The following is an 18,653-nucleotide window of genomic DNA, read 5'->3' as shown; positions in this document are numbered from 1 at the left end:
TCACTCAAACCCTCTTTAGTTTAGCCATCACCATAAGTGTTCAGAGATTGGAAGTGCCAAACAGAGAGAACAAAGACCTTTTTCCTTACGAAATCTGATCGTATGGAGGGAGGTATGATCTTTGTTTCCGTTTATATTTATCTTATGAATTCATGACGTTAGAAATTCGTATTTAATTTTATAGTTGGTATCAGAGCGGACCTCTGATCCTAGATTTTGATTCCAATTGAGCCAATATCTATTTCTATTTGGCAAGTGTCGTTTTTACAACAAAAGTATTTTTTCTGGTTGGAGAGTCGTCAGGAAAGTCGATGTAAAACATCCTGATGACTCCCGGAGGTCGAGCGGCCATGGCCGATCATGCAAACCAGATGCGACACTCAGCCAGAAGGCTGATCAACGTCGTTGAGCGCTCACTGCGTGCAACAGCCGATGGCGAGAAGCATCGGAGCCGACGCCAGAGACCATTCTGAAGGGTTCATCGGCGTCGACTTGACTTAGGAATGCCAGTGAACCTTTGTCTCTATGGGCAGCTGGAGGTTGAAGACGACCTCCAGCATGCAGAAAAGAAATTAAATTCTTAAGGTATTTTTGTAGATACTGACGTGCAGAAAAGAAATTGAATTCTTAAGGTATTTTTGTAAATACTGAGTGATTTGGCTCTGGCTGAGTCGTCTGCTACTCGCCGTTCCAACTAGGCAACTGCATCTAAGGTCGGGGCGACTCGGTGAAAAATAAAATAAAAATAAAATGTTAACAGTTTTATCATGAGAAACGGTTTCTCATAATCATGGTTTGAACTTTTGGTCATTGCAACTCCCTGCAGTTGGAACTCCCTCGGTAACACGAAGCCCTGAAGAACATTAATGGGAGGTTGGCTTTAGATCGTTGTTTTTGGTCCCCTGTCTCGTCACTTAATCCCCCATTCAGTTTAGCCATCGCCGAGAGTGTTCAAAGATGGAAACGCCAAATAGAGAGAACAGAGACCTTCTTAGATAATCTAATCGTATGGAGGGAGGAATGATCTTTGCTTCTGTTTATATTTATCTTATGAATTCATGACGTTAGAAATTCATATTTAAGCCTTACAGTTGGTATCAGAGCGGACCTCTGATCCTACGTTTTGATTCCAATTGAGCCATTAACTATTTTTGTTTGACGAGTGTCATTTTTACGACAGAAGTATTTTTTTCTGGTTGGAGAGTCGTCAGGAAAGTCGATGTAAAACATCCCAACGACTCTCGGCTGTCGAGCAGCCACTACCGATCGTGTAGACCAGTGGCGATGCTCGGTCAGAAGGCTGATCAGCTCCGTTGAGCGTTCACTGCGCACGACGACTGACGACGAGAAGCATCGGAGCCGGCCCCGGTGATCATTCCGAAGGGTTTGTCGGCATCGACTTGACTTAGGAACGACAGGGAACCTTTGTCTCTGCGGGCAGCTGGATGTTGAAGACGACCTCTAGCACGCAGAAATAAAATTAAATTCATAAGGTATTTTTGTAAATACCGAGCGAGTTGGCTCAGGTTGAGTCGTTTGCGACTCGCTGTTCCAGCCAGGCAACTGCGTCTAAGGCCGGGATGACTCAGTGCAAAATAAAAAAAGAGTTGTTAACCATTTTATCATGAGAAACGGTTTCTCATAATCGTGGTCTCAACTTCTGGTCGTTGCAACTCCCTATAGTTGCAACTTCATCGGTAACACGAAGCCATGAAAAAACTTAATGGGAGGATGGCGTCAGATCATTGTTTTGGTCCCCTGTCTCGTCACTAAAACCCCCTTCAGTTTAGCCATCGCCGAGAGTGTTCAGAGATTGAAAGCGCCAAACACAGAGAACAAAAACTTTTTTCTTAAGGAATCTAATCATATGGAGGGAGGTATGATCTTTGCATCCATTTATATTTATCTTATGAATTCATGACGTTAGAAATTCATATTTAAGTCTTACAGTTGGTATCAGAGCGGACCTCTAATCCTACCTTTCGATTCCAATTGAGCCATTAACTGTTTCTATTTGGCGAGTGTCATTTTTACGACAAAAATATTTTTTCTGGTTGAAGAGTCGTCGGGAAAGTCAATGTAAAACATCCCGACGACTCTCGACTATCGAGTGGCCACGACCGATCATGCAAACCACCGACGCTCTCGGCCAGGAGGCAGATCAGCACCACTAAGAGCTCATTGCGTGCGACGGCTGATGGCGAGAAGCATCGGAGCCGGCACTGGCGACCATTCCGAAAAGGTCGCCGGCATCGATGTTACTTAGGAACGTTGGCGAACCTTTGTCTCTGCGGGCAGCTGGAGGTTGAAGACAACCTCCAGCGTGTAGAAATAAAATTAAATTCATAAGGTATTTTTTTAAATACCGAGCGAGTTAGCTCGGGCTGAGTCGTCTGCAACTCACCGTTCGAACTTGGCAACCACATCTAAGGCCAGGGCGACTCGGTGCAAAATAATAAAAAAAATGTTAACCGTTTTATCATGAGAAACGGTTTCTCATAATTGTGGTCTCAACTTCTGGTAGTTGCAACTCCCTGCAGTTGCAACCCCCTCAGTAACACAAAGCCATGAAGAACATTGATGGGAGGTTGGCTTCAAATTGTTGTTTTGGTCCCCTGTTTCATCACTCAAACCCCCTTTAGTTTAACCATTGTCGAGGGCGTTCGGAGATTGGAAGCGCCAAACAGAGAGAAGAAAGACATTTTTCTTACGGAATTTGATCGTATGGAGGGAGGTATGATCTTTGCTTCCGTTTATATTTAGCTTATGAATTCATGACTGCTTTCCCTTAATTCAGTCTACACAAGTCTCAAAATCAATAAAGTTAAGAGTATTAAGTACCCTTTCATTCACTAATCTTTTAATTCTATATATGGAGATATGACCTAATCTCCAGTGCCATAATGTAGAGGAAACCTCATTTATAACACCTCTTTCATTACCAGTGTGAACATGCATTGAATCGTAAGTGGCATTGTTTTGTAAATTAATGCTATAAAGACCATCAGACAATGTACCAACACAATCATACTTATAATATAAACTGAAAGATGAGTCTAAAAAATTAAAGGAATATTCATAAGGTACATGCCTTGAAATTGAAATCAAGTTTATAGAGAAACTTGGAACATAAAAGGTCTTTTCTAATTTTAAAACAAAACCACTACTTAAATTTAAATAGCAAGTTCCTATAGCTTCCCCATGTAAGCTCATCTTGTCTCCTGAGAAAATGTGATGCTCACTTCCCACTGGTTTCCTAAGGTTTTGCAAACCCTACAAGGAATTCGAGATGTGGATTGTTGATCCAGAATCAATCCACGAAGTTTTAATATTGACATTAACCATATTAAATTCATCACAAACAAATGGGGTTGGTTTACCTTTGTCAGCAAGTCATTTATGAAACTTGGCGCATTCCTTGTTCCCTTCTTCATGTGTCCCTTCTTTTTACAGAAGAAACACTTGGACTCTTTCTTAATACCAGCTTGGGAGGGGTGGGGGGTGGGGGGGGGGGGGGGGGGGGGGGGGGGGGGGGATGTTAATGCTATAAAGACCATCAGACAATGTACCATTACCAACACAATCAGACTTATAATATAAACTAAAAGATGAGTCTGAAAAATTAAAGAAATATTCATAAGGTACAAGCCTTGAAATTGAAATCAAGTTTCTAGAGAAACTTGGAACATAAAAGGTCTTTTCTAATTTTAAAACAAAGCCACTACTTAAATTTAAATAGCAAGTTCCTATAGCTTCCCCATGTGAGCTCATCTTGTCTCCTGAGAAAATGTGATGTTCACTTCCCACTGGTTTTCTTAGGTTTTGCAAACCCTACAAGGAATTCAAGATGTGGATTGTTGATCCAGAATCAATCCACCAAGTTTTAGTATTGACATTAACCATATTAGATTCATAACAAACAAATGAGATTGGTTTACCTTTGTCAGCAAGCCATTTATGAAACTTGGCGCATTCCTTCTTCATGTGTCCCTTCTTTTTACAGAAGAAACACTTGGAATCTTTCTTAATACCAGCTTGGGGGGGGGGGGGGGGGGGGGGGGGGGGGAGTATTTTGCCTTTCCCTTTCTTTTTGGCTTGATACTTGCCCTTTCCATGTGTTGCTAGTATGACACCTTCTCCTTGTTCCATCACCAGTCTCCCTTCCTCTTGAACATACGTGGTCAAAAGTTTATTAACTGACCCATTATCTTTATGTGTGTTGCACGAGAGTTTGAAGGGTCTATATTAGTGCAGAAGGGAATTCAGGATGTAATGCACCACGAAAGATTCTGACATTTCAACCTCGAGATTTTTTAAATGAGCCGCAATATCCCTCATTTGCATGATGTGCTCGATATGAGAACTTCATGATTAGGGTGCTTGTTAATGCCTTATCTAAAGTGACAAATTGTGCATCAATGGCTTTGAGCAAGTCTTTGACATCTTCATACTGCTCAATAGAACCACGAATACTAGTAGCAATTTTAGTTTTAATGAACATTACACTGAGGCGATTAAATCACTCCCATTGTTCATAAAGTGTGATTTTAGCTGCAGTGCTGGTATCAGTAATTACTGGTAGTTCATCTTTCCTAATAGCATAGTCTATGTCCATCCACCCTAAATGAAGAAGTATTCTCTCTTTCCAGACCTTATAGTTTTCTCCCTTAAGACCAGGGATATCACAGCAAATATCAGAGAAATGTGTAGGTTGTACAATTGCATAAAATTACAAATTACAGGCTTATGTTAAAACTGAGGCCTGAATAAAATATCATGCTTTACCAATGTAAATCATGCTTAAAAAATTGAATCTATTGAAATAAAAAAATGCATGTGGGCTAAAATTTTTATTCAAGCAGATTTGATTATTCTTTATGATAAAACTATCAAATTATTTATGAATTCATAATTCCTGTGGGTAAATTATGAATAATTTGATATTTTATCCTAATTAATATACTCAAATATAATAAATTTCTTGTGGGATAAAATTTATTATATTAAGTATAATTAATTAAAATTAATATCTATTTTTTATTTATGATAAAACTATCAAATTATTTATGAATTCATAATTCCTGTGGGTAAATTATGAATAACTTGATATTTTATCCTAACTAATAAACTCAAATATAATAAAAATTCTTATGGTATAAAGTTTATTATATCAAGTAAAATTAGTTACAATTAATATCTAATATTCTTTATGTGATCCTAACCATGATATAAATTTTTTATTAAATTAAAGATGCAGTGCCTACTCTCTAATTAATAAAACTTATATGAATCACTAGACATTAAATCGCATAAATTTGAAATTAACATGAGAATAACATGTATTGCATAATCTTAACTAACACTAACATGTTATTATTATGCAAAATATATTCTCATAATATATGCATAATTAAAAATAATAATATTATGCATAAATTTAATTTAATGAATTTAAATATATTCCAAAACATGCATAAAATTGTTACATAACTTTAATTTCATGCATTTAGATATATGCCAAAAATGCATAAAAACTGTAACAGGAAATAAATATGAAAATATCAATATATAACAGACGATGGTCAGTGGCCTAATGGTCACTGGCGCCGAAGATCTTGCCAACATGCAAGTTCGAATCTTGTTGGCGTAAAATCAAATTTTAGTGTCGAGTATGCTCGGGCCTCCTCGGTCGACTCGCTTGTGCAAATTGGAACGGCCAGTCAACTCAACTCGTCCGAGTTGACCCGTACCGTTTCTTTTTTTATTTTATTTTATTTTGCACCAAGTCGCCTCGGCCCTATACGTTGTTGCCTAGTTGGAACTGCGAGTCGCACATGACGCAACCCGAGCCAACTCGCTCGGTATTTACAAAAATGCCTTATGAATTTAATTTCATTTCTGTGCGCTGGAGGTCGTCTTCAACCTCCAGCCGCCTGTAGAGACAAAGGTTCGTCGTCGTTCCAATGCCATGTCGATGCCTGCGAACCCTTCGGAATGGTTGCCGGCGTCGGCTCCGATGCTTCTCGTCGTCGGTCATCGTGGGCAGTGAGTGTTCAACGACACTGATCAGCCTTCTGATCGAGCGTCGCCGCTGGTCTGTGCGATCGGCCGTGGCTCCTCGATAGCCGAGAGTCCTCGGGATGTTTTACATCGACTTTCCCGACAACTCTCCAACCAGAAAAAATACTTCGGTAGTAAAAATGACACTCGTCAAACAAAAACAGTTAATGACTCAATTGGAATTGAAACGTAGGATCAGAGGTCCGCTCTGATACCAACTGTATCATTTAAATATGAGTTTATAACGTCATGAATTCATAAGATAAATATAAACGGAAGCAAAGATCATACCTCCCTCCATACGATCAGATTTAGTAAGAAAAAGGTCTTTGTTCTCTCTGTTTGGCGTTTCCAATCTTTGAGCACTCTCGGGGATGGCTAAACTGAAGGGGGATTGAGTGACGAGACAGGGGACCAAAAATAATGAAGCCAACCTCCCATTAAGGTTCTTCATGGCTTCATGTTACTGAAGGAGTTACAACTGCAGGGAGTTGCAACTACCAGAAGTTGAGACCACGATTATGAGAAACCGTTTCTCATGATAAAACGGTTAACAGGTTCAAGACCTGATGGTTCTCTGTATTCAGATTTATAGTAAAGCGCCATAACAACCAGCTTCTTGGTTTTCAACTTTCAAGAACGAGTTGCTCTCAGCTTCAAAACTGCTAAAGCATTGAATAGTTCATCTCTGTTTTCTCTGATATTACGTTCTTTTCTGTTCAGGATTACAAGTGCTGGATTGGCTTCGTTCGATACCCGTTCCTGGTCCAAGAATCCGAAGTCTACAATTCAGCGACGGGCGAGCCCAATCAGACACTCAGATTAGACGTTTGATTCCTCCTCTTGCATGTACACAGATGCTGATATAATCACAGGGCACTGGTGGACTCATGAGAAAACTTGTCGAGGGTAATCCCGAAACCCCCAAAATCCCTAGTACTCTGTTCTCTTACTTCTGTGTTGATTTGCTCCATGTTTCCCTGAACTTGTGTAATTTTTGCAGAATGAACTACTATCAGGAAGGAACACCCGTGCGCCCAGAACTCTCTGTCACCAAAGCTTACAAGAAGGCATTGCCTTCGTGGGCGAAATGGGTTGACGCAAACATCAACCCCAAACAGACCCGTGTCCTCTTCCGAGGTTTTTCTGCAATTCACTCCAGGTAGTTCATCGTCTTCTTCCCATAACCCTCGGTTTCTAAACATGAAGAAGACTGAACGCCAGTTGTACAGGGGCGGTCAGTGGAACTTCGGAGGGAGCTGCGACTAGGAGACGTCACCCATTACCGACGACTCTTACTTGAAACCATACCCGAATATGATGAGCCTTCTTGAATCCGTGATGGATAAGATGACAACCCCTGTTGTCTACCTAAACGTCACCAGAATGACCGAGATTCATGGAACGAGATTCTCTATGCTTCGCTTCTGAAAGAAAGTAAACATGACTAGAATCAAAATATTCAAATCTTTTAATCATGGTCCAATTCCTGTATTTTTTTGAAATTTCAACATTTTGATGAAAATATGATGCCAGTTTTTGTTTCAACCTATAAATCCTCTCAATAGGAATAAGAATCTCAGAGAAATGAGACTGGTTCAACTTTCACGAACCATCACCTAGACAGTTCACGATCCGTCACTTAAGTGACCCGTCCGTCATCGGTTTTCCATTGATAGTGGTCGTCGTTACAACTTTACGGTTTCCCGTCAGTTTGGTGGTTTCCTTTGATGGAGAAGAGGCTATAAGAGGGGGTCTGGTCTAGCAGAGGTATGCCTAAATATTACCATCGACACACCTCTACAATTAACGAGACATTCTGTTCGCCGGAGACGAAGATGCCTAACGCTGAAAATTGACGCCATATCAGGAGGTATGTTCATGAGTTTCATTTATGTTTTTATTGATAAATTCATGATATAAAGATTCTACATGTGGTATCAGAGCTCCCCTATCTAATATGGAGTCATTTCCATGGGAAAGAAATTCTAGTGCTCGTAACCACTAAGTCCAACTATTTGATGTGTTATCGTTGGATACACATAAAATCTATATTAAAAATGCAGTAATTTGTTTTTATACAATTTCAATAATTTTAAAAAATATTTATTTAGGTTTTATGCATACTTTAGTTTTTTATGCATATTTTATGTTAACCTAAATATAAAGATTATTAATTGACATTCATTTTAGTCAATTATTTTTATGTCATATTTTTTGTATACATTTGAATAATTGAGTAATTGCCACAACATTCTTAATTATGCAAATGTCTAGTGACATTAAGTTTAATCACATAAAGTTAATGACATAAAAAATTGTGATTCATCATGGAGATATAATAATTTAACCCCACAAGGTAAATATTATATTTAAGTGATTAATTATAATGAGAATGAAATATTTTAAAAAAAATAAAATTCTATATTGCCTACAGGCCTAGAATATTCCTTTACAAACAAATTTCTGGGTCCCATCATAAAGAGACATAAATCGCATCTGTATTATAATCTATGCCCACATGAAAGATTATAATGACATGCTGATTTATTTGTTTGGATTATTTACATGGATAAATATTCAAAATTTGGCTTCATTACATGTTTAGTAAGCTTGTTGTCTACTTTTTGCAGTTCTTCAAACTTTGATTCCTCTATTGTTCCACTAAATGGAGAAAATTATATTGAGTGGAAGGAGAAACTTCTAATGTTATTAGGGTGCATCGATCTTGACTTGGCACTTAGAGTGGATGAACCTTCGAAACCCACATAATCCAGTACCCAAATTGACAAAACATCATTTGAACTTTGGGAGAGACCCAATCGATTAAGTTTAATGTTTATTAAGTCTCATATTGGGAAGTGTATTCGTGGAACTATTCCTAAATGTGCCAAGGCCAAGGAATATCTTCAAGCTATTTAGGAACAGTTTGAGAATTCCGATAAGGCATTAGCAAACATCCTGATAACCCAAATGTGTTCCTTAGTGTGTTTTGAATTTAATATGACTCATACTTCTTATAACACTTGGTGGATTGATTCCGGTATTACAATCCATGTTGCCAACACCATGCAGGGTTTCTTAAACCAACGAAAGCCGACGCCAAGTGAATGCTCCATCTATTCAAGAAACAAGATGGGTTCACATGTGGAGGCGGATGGAACTTTCAGACTCATCCTAAATATTGGCTTTGTCTTAGACCATGAAAGGACATTATGTTCCATATTTTTCTAGAAACCTTATCTCAGTTTCCAAACTTTTACCGTTTGGATTTAGTTTTAATTTCTATGGAAATTTCCTTCTATTGTATAAAGACCATGTTCTTGTTGGAAATGGCATTTTGGAAGAATGATTGTTCAAACTTCTTTTAAAACCTATATTTGATTGAAGTCTTACTAATGTGCGTGATATTAATATTGGCATTAAGAGAAGTGTTATAAATGAGAAATCCTCTATGTTGTGCATAAGAGATTAGGTCATATTTTCATTAATAAAATTAAAAGATTAGTTAATGATGGAGTCCTTGAAACTCTTGATTTTACTAATTTTAGTACATGTGTGGATTACATTAAAGGAAAGCAAACCAACAAGTACAAGAAATGTACCAGGAGGACTTCTGATGTCTTAGAAATCATACACACTGATATTTCAGGTCCTTATGATGCATGTTTCAATGGTCAGAAGTATCTCATTACCTTTATTGATGATCATACACGATATATGTATCTCTATATGCTTTATAATAGAAGTGAGCACTAGATGCTTTTAAGGTCTATAAAGCAGAAGTAGAGAAATAATTAAGCAAACAAATCAAAATTGTGAGGTCAGATAGAGGTGGTGAATATTATTAAAAGGTACACTGAAAGAGGACAATTGCCTGGTCCTTTTCCAAGGTTTCTTGAGGAACAAGGTATTGTGCCACAATACACAATACTTGGCTCACCGTTTCAAAATGGTGTGGCTAAAAGAAGGAAGCAAACATTAATGGACATGGTGAGGAGTATGATTAGTAACTTCGATCTCCCATTATCTTTGTCGAGCGAAGCTCTCAAAACTGCAATCTATGTACTCAATAGGGTTCCAACCAAGGCGGTTCATAAAACGCCATTTTGAGTTATGGAAAGGTTGAAAATCTAGTTTAAGGCATGTACATGTTTGGGATGTCCAGTTGAAGTTTGGGTTTACAATCCACATGAGACAAAGTTAGACTTTAGAGCAGTCAGTGGACATTTCAATGGCTATGCTGAAAAGTCTAAGGGATACAGATTTTATTGTCCATCTTGTTCAATAAGAATTGTTGAATCTAAGAATGCAAGGTTTCTTGAGAATGATGAGATTAGTGGGAGTAGCCAACCTCGAAACTTAGCTTTTGAGGAGCATACAAGTACTCCACCTACTTCTACAACTTCACATAGATTGGTTGTTGTTCATGATAATAATCAGGGTTCGATTATTCAAGTACAACCAATAGTTGAAGAACCATCTCATCATGAGGATACTCCTATAGATCAGGTTACTCAACATTTTCATCCTGAAAATGTTGAAGTAACATTAAGAAAATCTTCAAAAGTTAGGAAACCTACAATCTCTTCAGAATATGAAGTGTACCTTCAAGAATTTGACAACATTTGTACTGAAGATGATCCTATTACGTTTTCACAAGCCATGAGTGGACAAAAATCCATATTATGGAATGATGCCATGAAGGAAGAGTTGGATTCAATGGCTAAAAACCAAGTCTGGGATTTTGTTGAATTGCCTAAATTGGGGGGGGGGGGGGGGGGGGGGGGGGGGAGCCTGTTGGCTTTAAATGAGTTTTTAAAACCAAAAGAAACTCTTTAAGCAATATTGAAAGATATAAGGCAAGACTTGTAACCAAAGGATTTACTCAACAAGAAGGAATTGATTATCACGAAACCTTCTCTCCTGTTTCAAAGAAAGATTCATTTCGGATAATCATGGCATTGATAGCTCAATTTGATGTCGAATTACATCAAATGGATATGAAAACGACTTTCCTTAATGAAGACCTAGAAGAAGAGGTTTATATGAAACAACCTGAAGGTTTCATTTTAGAGGGGAATGATTACTTGGTTTGTAGACTTAAGAAATTTATATATAGACTAAAACATGCCTCTTGTCAGTGGTATTTAAAATTTCATGATGTTATTTCTTTATTTGGTTTTACGGGGAATATAATTGGTCAATGTATATACCATAAGGTCAGTGGCAGCAAAATAATTTTCTTAGTCTTATATGTAGATGATATTCTACTTGCTTCAAGTGATTTAAGATTACTTCATAAGGTCAAATGATTTCTCTCGATGAAATTTGATATGAATGATATGGCCAAAGCTGCTTATATCATAGGCATAAAGATTTATAGAGACAGATCCCAAGGGTCATTAGGATTGTCTCAAGAAGCCTCTATCAACAAAATTCTAGAGAGATATCGTATGAATAATTGCTCATTTGGTGTTGCAACTATTGTTAGAGGTGACAAATTAAGTTTGGAACAAGGTCCTCAAAATAATTTAGGGAGGGAACAAATGAAAAATATTCCATATGTTTCCGCAATTGGGAGGTAATGTATGCTACGGTTTGCACAAAACTTGACATAACATATACAGTGGGAAATTTGGGCAGATATCAGAGTAATCCTGGTTTGGACCATTGGAAAGTTGCAAAGAAAGTCATGTGATACCTTCAGGGGACTAAAGACTACAAGCTTACGTATAGACGATCTGATAATTTGGAAGTGATTGGATATTCAGACTTTGATTTTGCTGGCTGCCTTGATTTAAGAAAGTCGACATCAGGATACGTCTTCTTATTAGTTGGAGGGGCCATTTCTTGGAGAAATGCAAAACAATCTTTGATTGCTACTTCTACCACAGAAGTAGAGTTTGTAGCATGTTTTAAAGTGTCATCACAGGCTATATGGTTGAGAAGTTTTATTTTAGGGTTTGAAATTGTTGACACAATTTTTAAGCCATTAAGGATTTATTGCAACAATTCCGTAGCAGTGTTTTTGGTCAAGAATAATAAGAGCGGAAGTCGTAGTAAGCATATTGACATAAAGATTTTAGCTATTCAAGAATATGTCAAAGAAAACAAGGTAGTTGTGGAACACATCAATACCGGATTAATGATCGCTGATCCTTTCACAAAAGGTCTACCGCCCGTTGTTTACAAGGGACATGTTGAATATATGGGACTCAGTTCTATTAAGTAATTTATGTAATTGAAATTCCCTTTATTTTCGTATTGCAATTTTGTCAATTGAAAAAACTCTATTAAGTTCATTTGTGTCTTCTCTTATTTGGTTATACACATAAAGTTTAGAGAATGACAATATAAAATGATCCCGAATGAGCATTATGAAAGTTCATTAATAAAGAGATGCGACACATAAGGTTCTCATTCAAAGCTGACAGTTGTATTGTAATACGTGGAAGGTAATACTTGCTCTAAAGGACTTACTACCATGATTCATGTAATTTAATCTTCTATGTTTGAGTATGAGGATGTTATATCTATGGAAAACATTATTGAAGATGTATAATAATCAATGATACATATTAAGTAAGAGTATGGGTCAAGTGGGAGAATGTAAGACGGTACATGAACCATCACCTAGACGGTTCACGATCTATCACTTAAGTGACCTGTCTGTCATCAGTTTTCCATTGATGGTGGTCGCTGGTTACAACCTTTTGGTTTCTTGTCGGTTTGGTGGTTTCCTTTGATGGAGAAGAAGCTATAAGAGGGGGTCTGGTCGAGGTATGCTTGAACGTTGCCATCGATAAACCTCTACGATAGACGATACATTTTGTTCATCGAAGACAAAGACGCCGAACGACAAAAATTGACGCCATGTCAGGAGGTATGTTCATGTTTTATTTATGTTTTTATTGAGAAATTCATGATATAAAGATTCTTCACAGTTGTTTTGGACTACTATGCTTTTTTTAGCAACCTAAGATTTGAGATGAGTTTGACAAAATTTCCAACTAATCAGTGATACACTACTCTGAAATGGAGAATTTTGATATCTGAAGCGAGTGAAAACGGTGAAGTGAAACTTTTTTCATTAAACGTAGTGGTGCTGACCTGCTGATTTCAATTCGAGCATGTCCAGGGACAGTTTCGAAGTTTTTCCGAAATTCATTACACCATCTCCAAGAAAATACGGTGCCAACTTTACATTGGAAGTTCAGGGAAATGAGACTTTCCAATTTGTTTGAGCTAAAATGCTTTTATGTATCCAAGCGAGCTTGACAAATTTTCCGCTCTGAAGACTGTAATCTATACAAAACCCTGAAATGGAGCAGTCTGATACGCTGAAACGAAGAGAAAACGATGAAGTGAAAAAATATTCATTTAACAGTGTTGATACCAAATCAGGAAAATGTCATTTCCCTAGGAGAGTAACATAGGAAGATTATTCCGAAATTCACAACTTTTCACCATCTCTAAGATAGAGAACAGACAAAACCAGTCTCGGCTGTGCTCCATGCATCTTCGCTTATGCCATTGAGCAGTATAGGGGCATCTTCGCTTATTTTTTCGCCATTATTAGCCATTAAAATGGACCTCTCATTTCTTCAGTTATTTCTTGCGCTTAAACAGTTCTCGTTCAGTGGTTGCAGAGCTGCAGATTTCCTTCCTACCTGCAGGCGTTCACAATCAAAATTCTGTAAGTATGATAAGACGATAGGACAAGTAGCACGGTGAGGAAATCTTGTAGGAGAAAATTACATACTTCAGCAGCAGTAACCTCTTTCACCATCCGTCTGAGCTGCCTCAGACTCTTGCCATCTAACAATTCTAAGCCTTTCTTATTATTCACCTTCACCTTTTCCAACATTCGCGGGCCCGGCTTCTCCATCTTGCAGGGTTCCCTGGTTATGCTCTGCTCGCTGTTATTTTCCTTGTTATCAGGCTCCAAGGCCTTTTTCTTCCCGCTGCTCTTGATTGGACGAGTCCCCTTTTTCTCAGAAGAAGTCCTCCGCAAGCAGCTTCCTGAATTTGGAGTAATCGCTTTTCTGGGTGGTGAAATCACCTGGATGCGGCTGCAAACAGTGCCAGAAGTCTGGACGACCTTTAGTGGAGTCGATGCTTCAGCAGAGTCGCGGGCAAAGTTCGTGTAGACAGAACCGTTTCTGTCTTCTTCTAATATAATGTTTTGCTTTTCTACTAGGTTTTGTTCTTCTGCTTGTACACCAGGGCATGGGTTTTCAGAGTCCTCTGGTGCTTTGCAGTCTGCCGGATTTTTCAGATAGGGAAGGGAAAACCCTACAGGCAGAGGCTGATGGTCAGTATCTTCATAACCCTCGCTCAGCACATGCACTGGGACTTCACCGCAGAACAGGTTGGTCTCAGGATTACCAAGGTCTGCATCTGGCTCGTATTCAGCTATATCGAGCTCCGCCAGAGACGAAATAGAAGATCTCGGATCTTCTTCGTCCGCATTCTCACCCGATTCATCGCTTTCTGATGACATGTCGGTGAACTCTGGGTCGTCTTCCCTAATGATCAGAGGGGGGGCTTTTTTAGAGTTCAAGTCACCATCAAGTTCGCCATCGTGGAGCTCCAGCTTCGAGTTCTCTGCATAGCACTGGGTTTCGTTCACAAACTCAACGGATGTTAGCTCGTTATCTTGATCTCGATTGCTTTCTTCACAAACTGGAACGCTTTCCTCCGCTATAAATTCATGAGACCCATCAGATTTCAGCTTCTCATTTGCTATTGGTTTTTCGTTGTCCGCGATAGATTTCGCGCTCCATTTGTCGTCATTCTTCGACAAGGAACAATCCCGAACCACATCAGAAATATCATCGGCAACTTTTCTGGCTAGCATATCATCAACTTCAACTTCCGTTTCCGAGTGCTTCTCGTAGCTGGGCTCCGCTATGCATTTTTCCTCACTTTCCTGAGGCAAGGACGATTCAGAAACAGCTTCTTGAACGTTTTCAAATGTTTCATTTATGCTTCCCTCTGCTTGGTCGAGACCATTTTGTGGAATTATATAAGTTTCTGAAACTGCTGCAAGAGCTTCGACAGTGATCTCGGCGGAGAATACGCCAGCCTCATCGGTAACTTCAGCTGAGAAGGCAGAGTCAGTAACGCACACTCCTGTTTTTCCCCATTATACAATTTTACTTTTTTAACTAAAAAAAGATGAGAACAAAAGTTGGAACTCATAGGGAAGGAAAGTACAAACCCTGTTGATCGTCTTCAACGTCTTCCTCCTTTCCGCCAGGTAGTTCGCTTGAGTGGGATTGGGAAGGACCATTAATGGAATCCATGGATTCGGACTTTACCAACTTAGTTTTCTCATCGAAAACGTCAGACTCTTCCGATAGCGCATCTGAAATCTGTACGGCCTCCTTTCTTCCTCTGAACTTCCTAGTGGAAGGTAGCTCTTCAACCAATTTCTTCTCCGACGACAACAACCTCGTGGATCTCCTCGTGCCAGTTCTTGCACCAATTTCGACCATCGCAGGGGTGTCAGTTCTCTTTGGTTGACAGGTTTCGGTTTCGGCTCTTTTTCTAACGGAGTAAGCGGTCGCCCTCTTGCGTCCCACATTCCGGCCAACGGGCGTTTCAGGCACATTCGATTCACCATCTTCCTGAAGAATTTCAGAGGATTCCTGGGGTTCTTGTTCCTGTCTTCTTCCTTGAGAAATTTTCGTCGGGAAGCAAGATTAGAAGCTTTCGTAGCTATTCCGCGACGAGTTCTCGTGATCGCCGAGAACTTTCTTCAACGTCTGTTGATTCACATTCTGTTGGTAGAACCGGAATTCTTCGAGTTGATCTCCGGCAAGATTTTGAAACATCGGGTGTCTGCGGCACTGCTTTTGTCGGAGTTTTAGCTGGTGGCTGGAAATTTTCACTTTCAATCGGCTGTTGAATGTCTTCAATTCCTTCAACCTGAAACGATATAAAAAAAATACAGATTATAGATTAGAAGGAAACAAACGAAAAAAGAAAAACAGAAAAAGGAGAATTCGAATAAGACAACAAAATGCAATCTTTAATGAATCATAAAGTGGAGAAACAAGAATCAAGAGAAGAGGAGCTTAGTGCATTATCACTATGTGATGGTTGATTCGACAGAAAGATCGGACCAATAACTTCTTTATAAAATGGATCAGTAAAGTGCTGGATTACAGTTCAATTCTTTTCATCCCATCAGATTTGCATATATCTCATAGGAGACAAACAGCAATTGAAATCTGAATATGAAGGAGAACAAATGAATCTCAATCTAATCATATTAACCAAACCACTACGTTCGAGATATGAAAAAAATGGAGAGAAAGCATACCGTTTGAAGCGCCTTAAGAGCATCAGCCATGGCGACATTCGTCATATTGGCTGGAATCCGATTCTTCTTGCAGAGGGCCTGGAGATCCCTTCTGGTGAGACTGTGAAAATCCATCACGGACTATTCAGGAGGAAACAAAAGAGGTAATTAATAGTAGAAAAATCAGCTGCGTTTTCCAGAAAAAAACGCGCTCGGGGGCGAGAGGAGAGGGTGGAGGAGAGAAAAAGAAGCGTCTGCTTCTGTAATGCCAAAAAAGAGCTAGAACCTAATATAACAGACGAAAGGAGCAAGACGTTGAGAGCGTTAAGGAAATTTGACCGTTGCCAGCCAATTTGAAATTTAAAATCTAAGATTTCTTTTTTAATTTTTTAAACAGTAATTGCCTAACCCTCAGGTAATGGAGTCAAAGCCCCGCTCAATTCTTGTTGGCGTCAATGCCGGAGGGCAGGAGGGCTGAGCCAGCAGTCCAAATTCGGATGAGATAAGAATCGACGGCCATCTTGAAAATTGCAAATTACTTTGCATTTTAAGTGATCTTGGCCATTCATTTTGGTTCCGTGCGTACTACACCACGTACATGACTAGGGCCCACCTGGCTCATCTTACTCGAAATCAAGTCTTCTCTCTTGTACATGAATATTATTCCTGTGTCGGTATTAGAAAGGGCATGAATTAGACGAAGTAATAAAAATATTAAAATTTAATATATACTTTTTTTACTGCGTCTCACCGGGATGAAGACTATGAATAGGAAGGTTTTGAGCTTGTTGAAAGAAGGCCCCCTTGGGCCTAGCGAGAGAGGGAGAACCTGTCATCATTTAATCTATTGTTTAACCTAATTTTTCCTTCCCCATTCATTACCTTAGGATTCATACAAATAGTTCATGCCAACAAGAGTTTAAGCAAAAATTACAAAAATACCCCTAAAGCATATTTAAACCCAAGTAGTATAAAACAAAAAATAAACTAAATGACTACTTAACTACCTCAGTCAGGGTAATTGACTCAATCATGGCGTCTCAACCTGACTCGGTTCACTATTTAATCCATAACATCTCACCCCTCCTGACTACAAAAGTAGAGCAACCAAGAAGAAGAGTAAAACATATTTTTTATTTTTTTCATTTTTATAAAATGGTCTTGTCAACCAAAACCCGGAGGCCTGTCAGGAACCTCATCACTACAAATCTCTCTTATGTCAGTACCATGCAATGCAGCGGGTCCAAAACCGGTTGGCTCAGCATCACTAGTATGTGACATGTCTGTGGAGACCAGGTGATTATCCTTATACTCGTCACTGTGTTCAGTCACCTGGGCAGACTCCTTGTGTTGTCCCCAACGGCTGTGTGCTTCATGATGGTAGCTGAGAGAAAACCCAGGTGGTTCACTGGGCTCACCACCAGAACACGGATTCTTCGTGTGAGGAGAAACTGTAAGAGATCCATGACAGTCCGTCTCATCAGACTGTTGATTGTTGGGCAACAATAAGTCTTCAGTTGGTTCCTTCCCCTTTGGGTTTGTTAACTGGTTGTAAACAGATTCAACTGCCTTTGCAATTTCATTTTTCAGGCCATCACTTGATCTAATAACAGCCCACAAAACCTGGGGAGGGTGCTGGTCTTGACCATCCCCAGGAAAACCTGCTGTTGATGCAGCTCTTCTGACAGCACCACTGTCAAAGTGCATCAGGACAATTATATCAGCGTAGTCTTCGGCATGTCGTATGGGAGCTTCCAGCGGTTCTCCTTTTTGTAGGTTGTCTTCAACTGCTGCCACACCGAAGAGAATCAAATCTTCCTCAATCAGTTCAGATGCATTCTCCAGTATTTACTCTCTCTCGGAACCAACTGTAGTCTCGGCCTTTGCAAATATTGAGCTCCAGATTTGGTATTCTGATGAATCAAGCTTTCTGTATGCAAATGCCCGAGTTAAGAAAGCTACTTCTTCAGGTCACTCATCTTCATATTTCAACTTGCCTGTGTCATCTTCTTCAACAGGTATTCCCGTATGGCATAGGGCCAAAACCCTGAGAAACAGTGCTATCTCAAAAATTCGGGCACTTTTGACCCAGTTAGGAATCATCAGCCGAACATCCTTGAAGTTGAAACCCTTACTTGGGTTTTCATTCTGCAAATGCGTCAGAAGCTGGCCACCAGAAAGGATAGGATACTCCGAAACATGGTGACCACGGGCGTTATGTTTGGTAGTACTGAGAAATCAAAATTAGCAAAACTTGGACTACTCATAAGAGCTGACCTGT

The 18,653-nt window shown here is 39.3% G+C and overlaps 1 protein-coding gene across 1 annotated transcript; it reads right to left on the bottom strand.

The window, feature by feature from the left end:
* Window positions 1-13,453: 13,453 nt before the first annotated feature.
* Window positions 13,454-16,584, bottom strand: LOC137948779 (protein SCAR1-like). The gene is made up of 4 exons (XM_068794948.1): window positions 16,394-16,584; window positions 15,287-15,996; window positions 13,826-15,198; window positions 13,454-13,733 (listed from the first exon to the last, which is right to left on the bottom strand). Exons 2-4 carry the CDS (start codon window positions 15,561-15,563, stop codon window positions 13,668-13,670), a joined length of 1,716 nt encoding a protein of 571 aa, XP_068651049.1. The 5' UTR covers window positions 15,564-15,996; window positions 16,394-16,584; the 3' UTR covers window positions 13,454-13,667.
* Between the last annotated feature and the right edge of the window lie 2,069 nt (window positions 16,585-18,653).

The sequence above is a fragment of the Aristolochia californica genome, unplaced genomic scaffold, assembly GCF_029961685.1.
Source record: "Aristolochia californica isolate CCGP_79_NKW_82.1479 unplaced genomic scaffold, dmAriCali1.0.hap1 SCAF_13, whole genome shotgun sequence".
NCBI lineage: Eukaryota > Viridiplantae > Streptophyta > Magnoliopsida > Piperales > Aristolochiaceae > Aristolochia > Aristolochia californica.
This window is presented reverse-complemented; position numbering and strand designations above follow the sequence as displayed.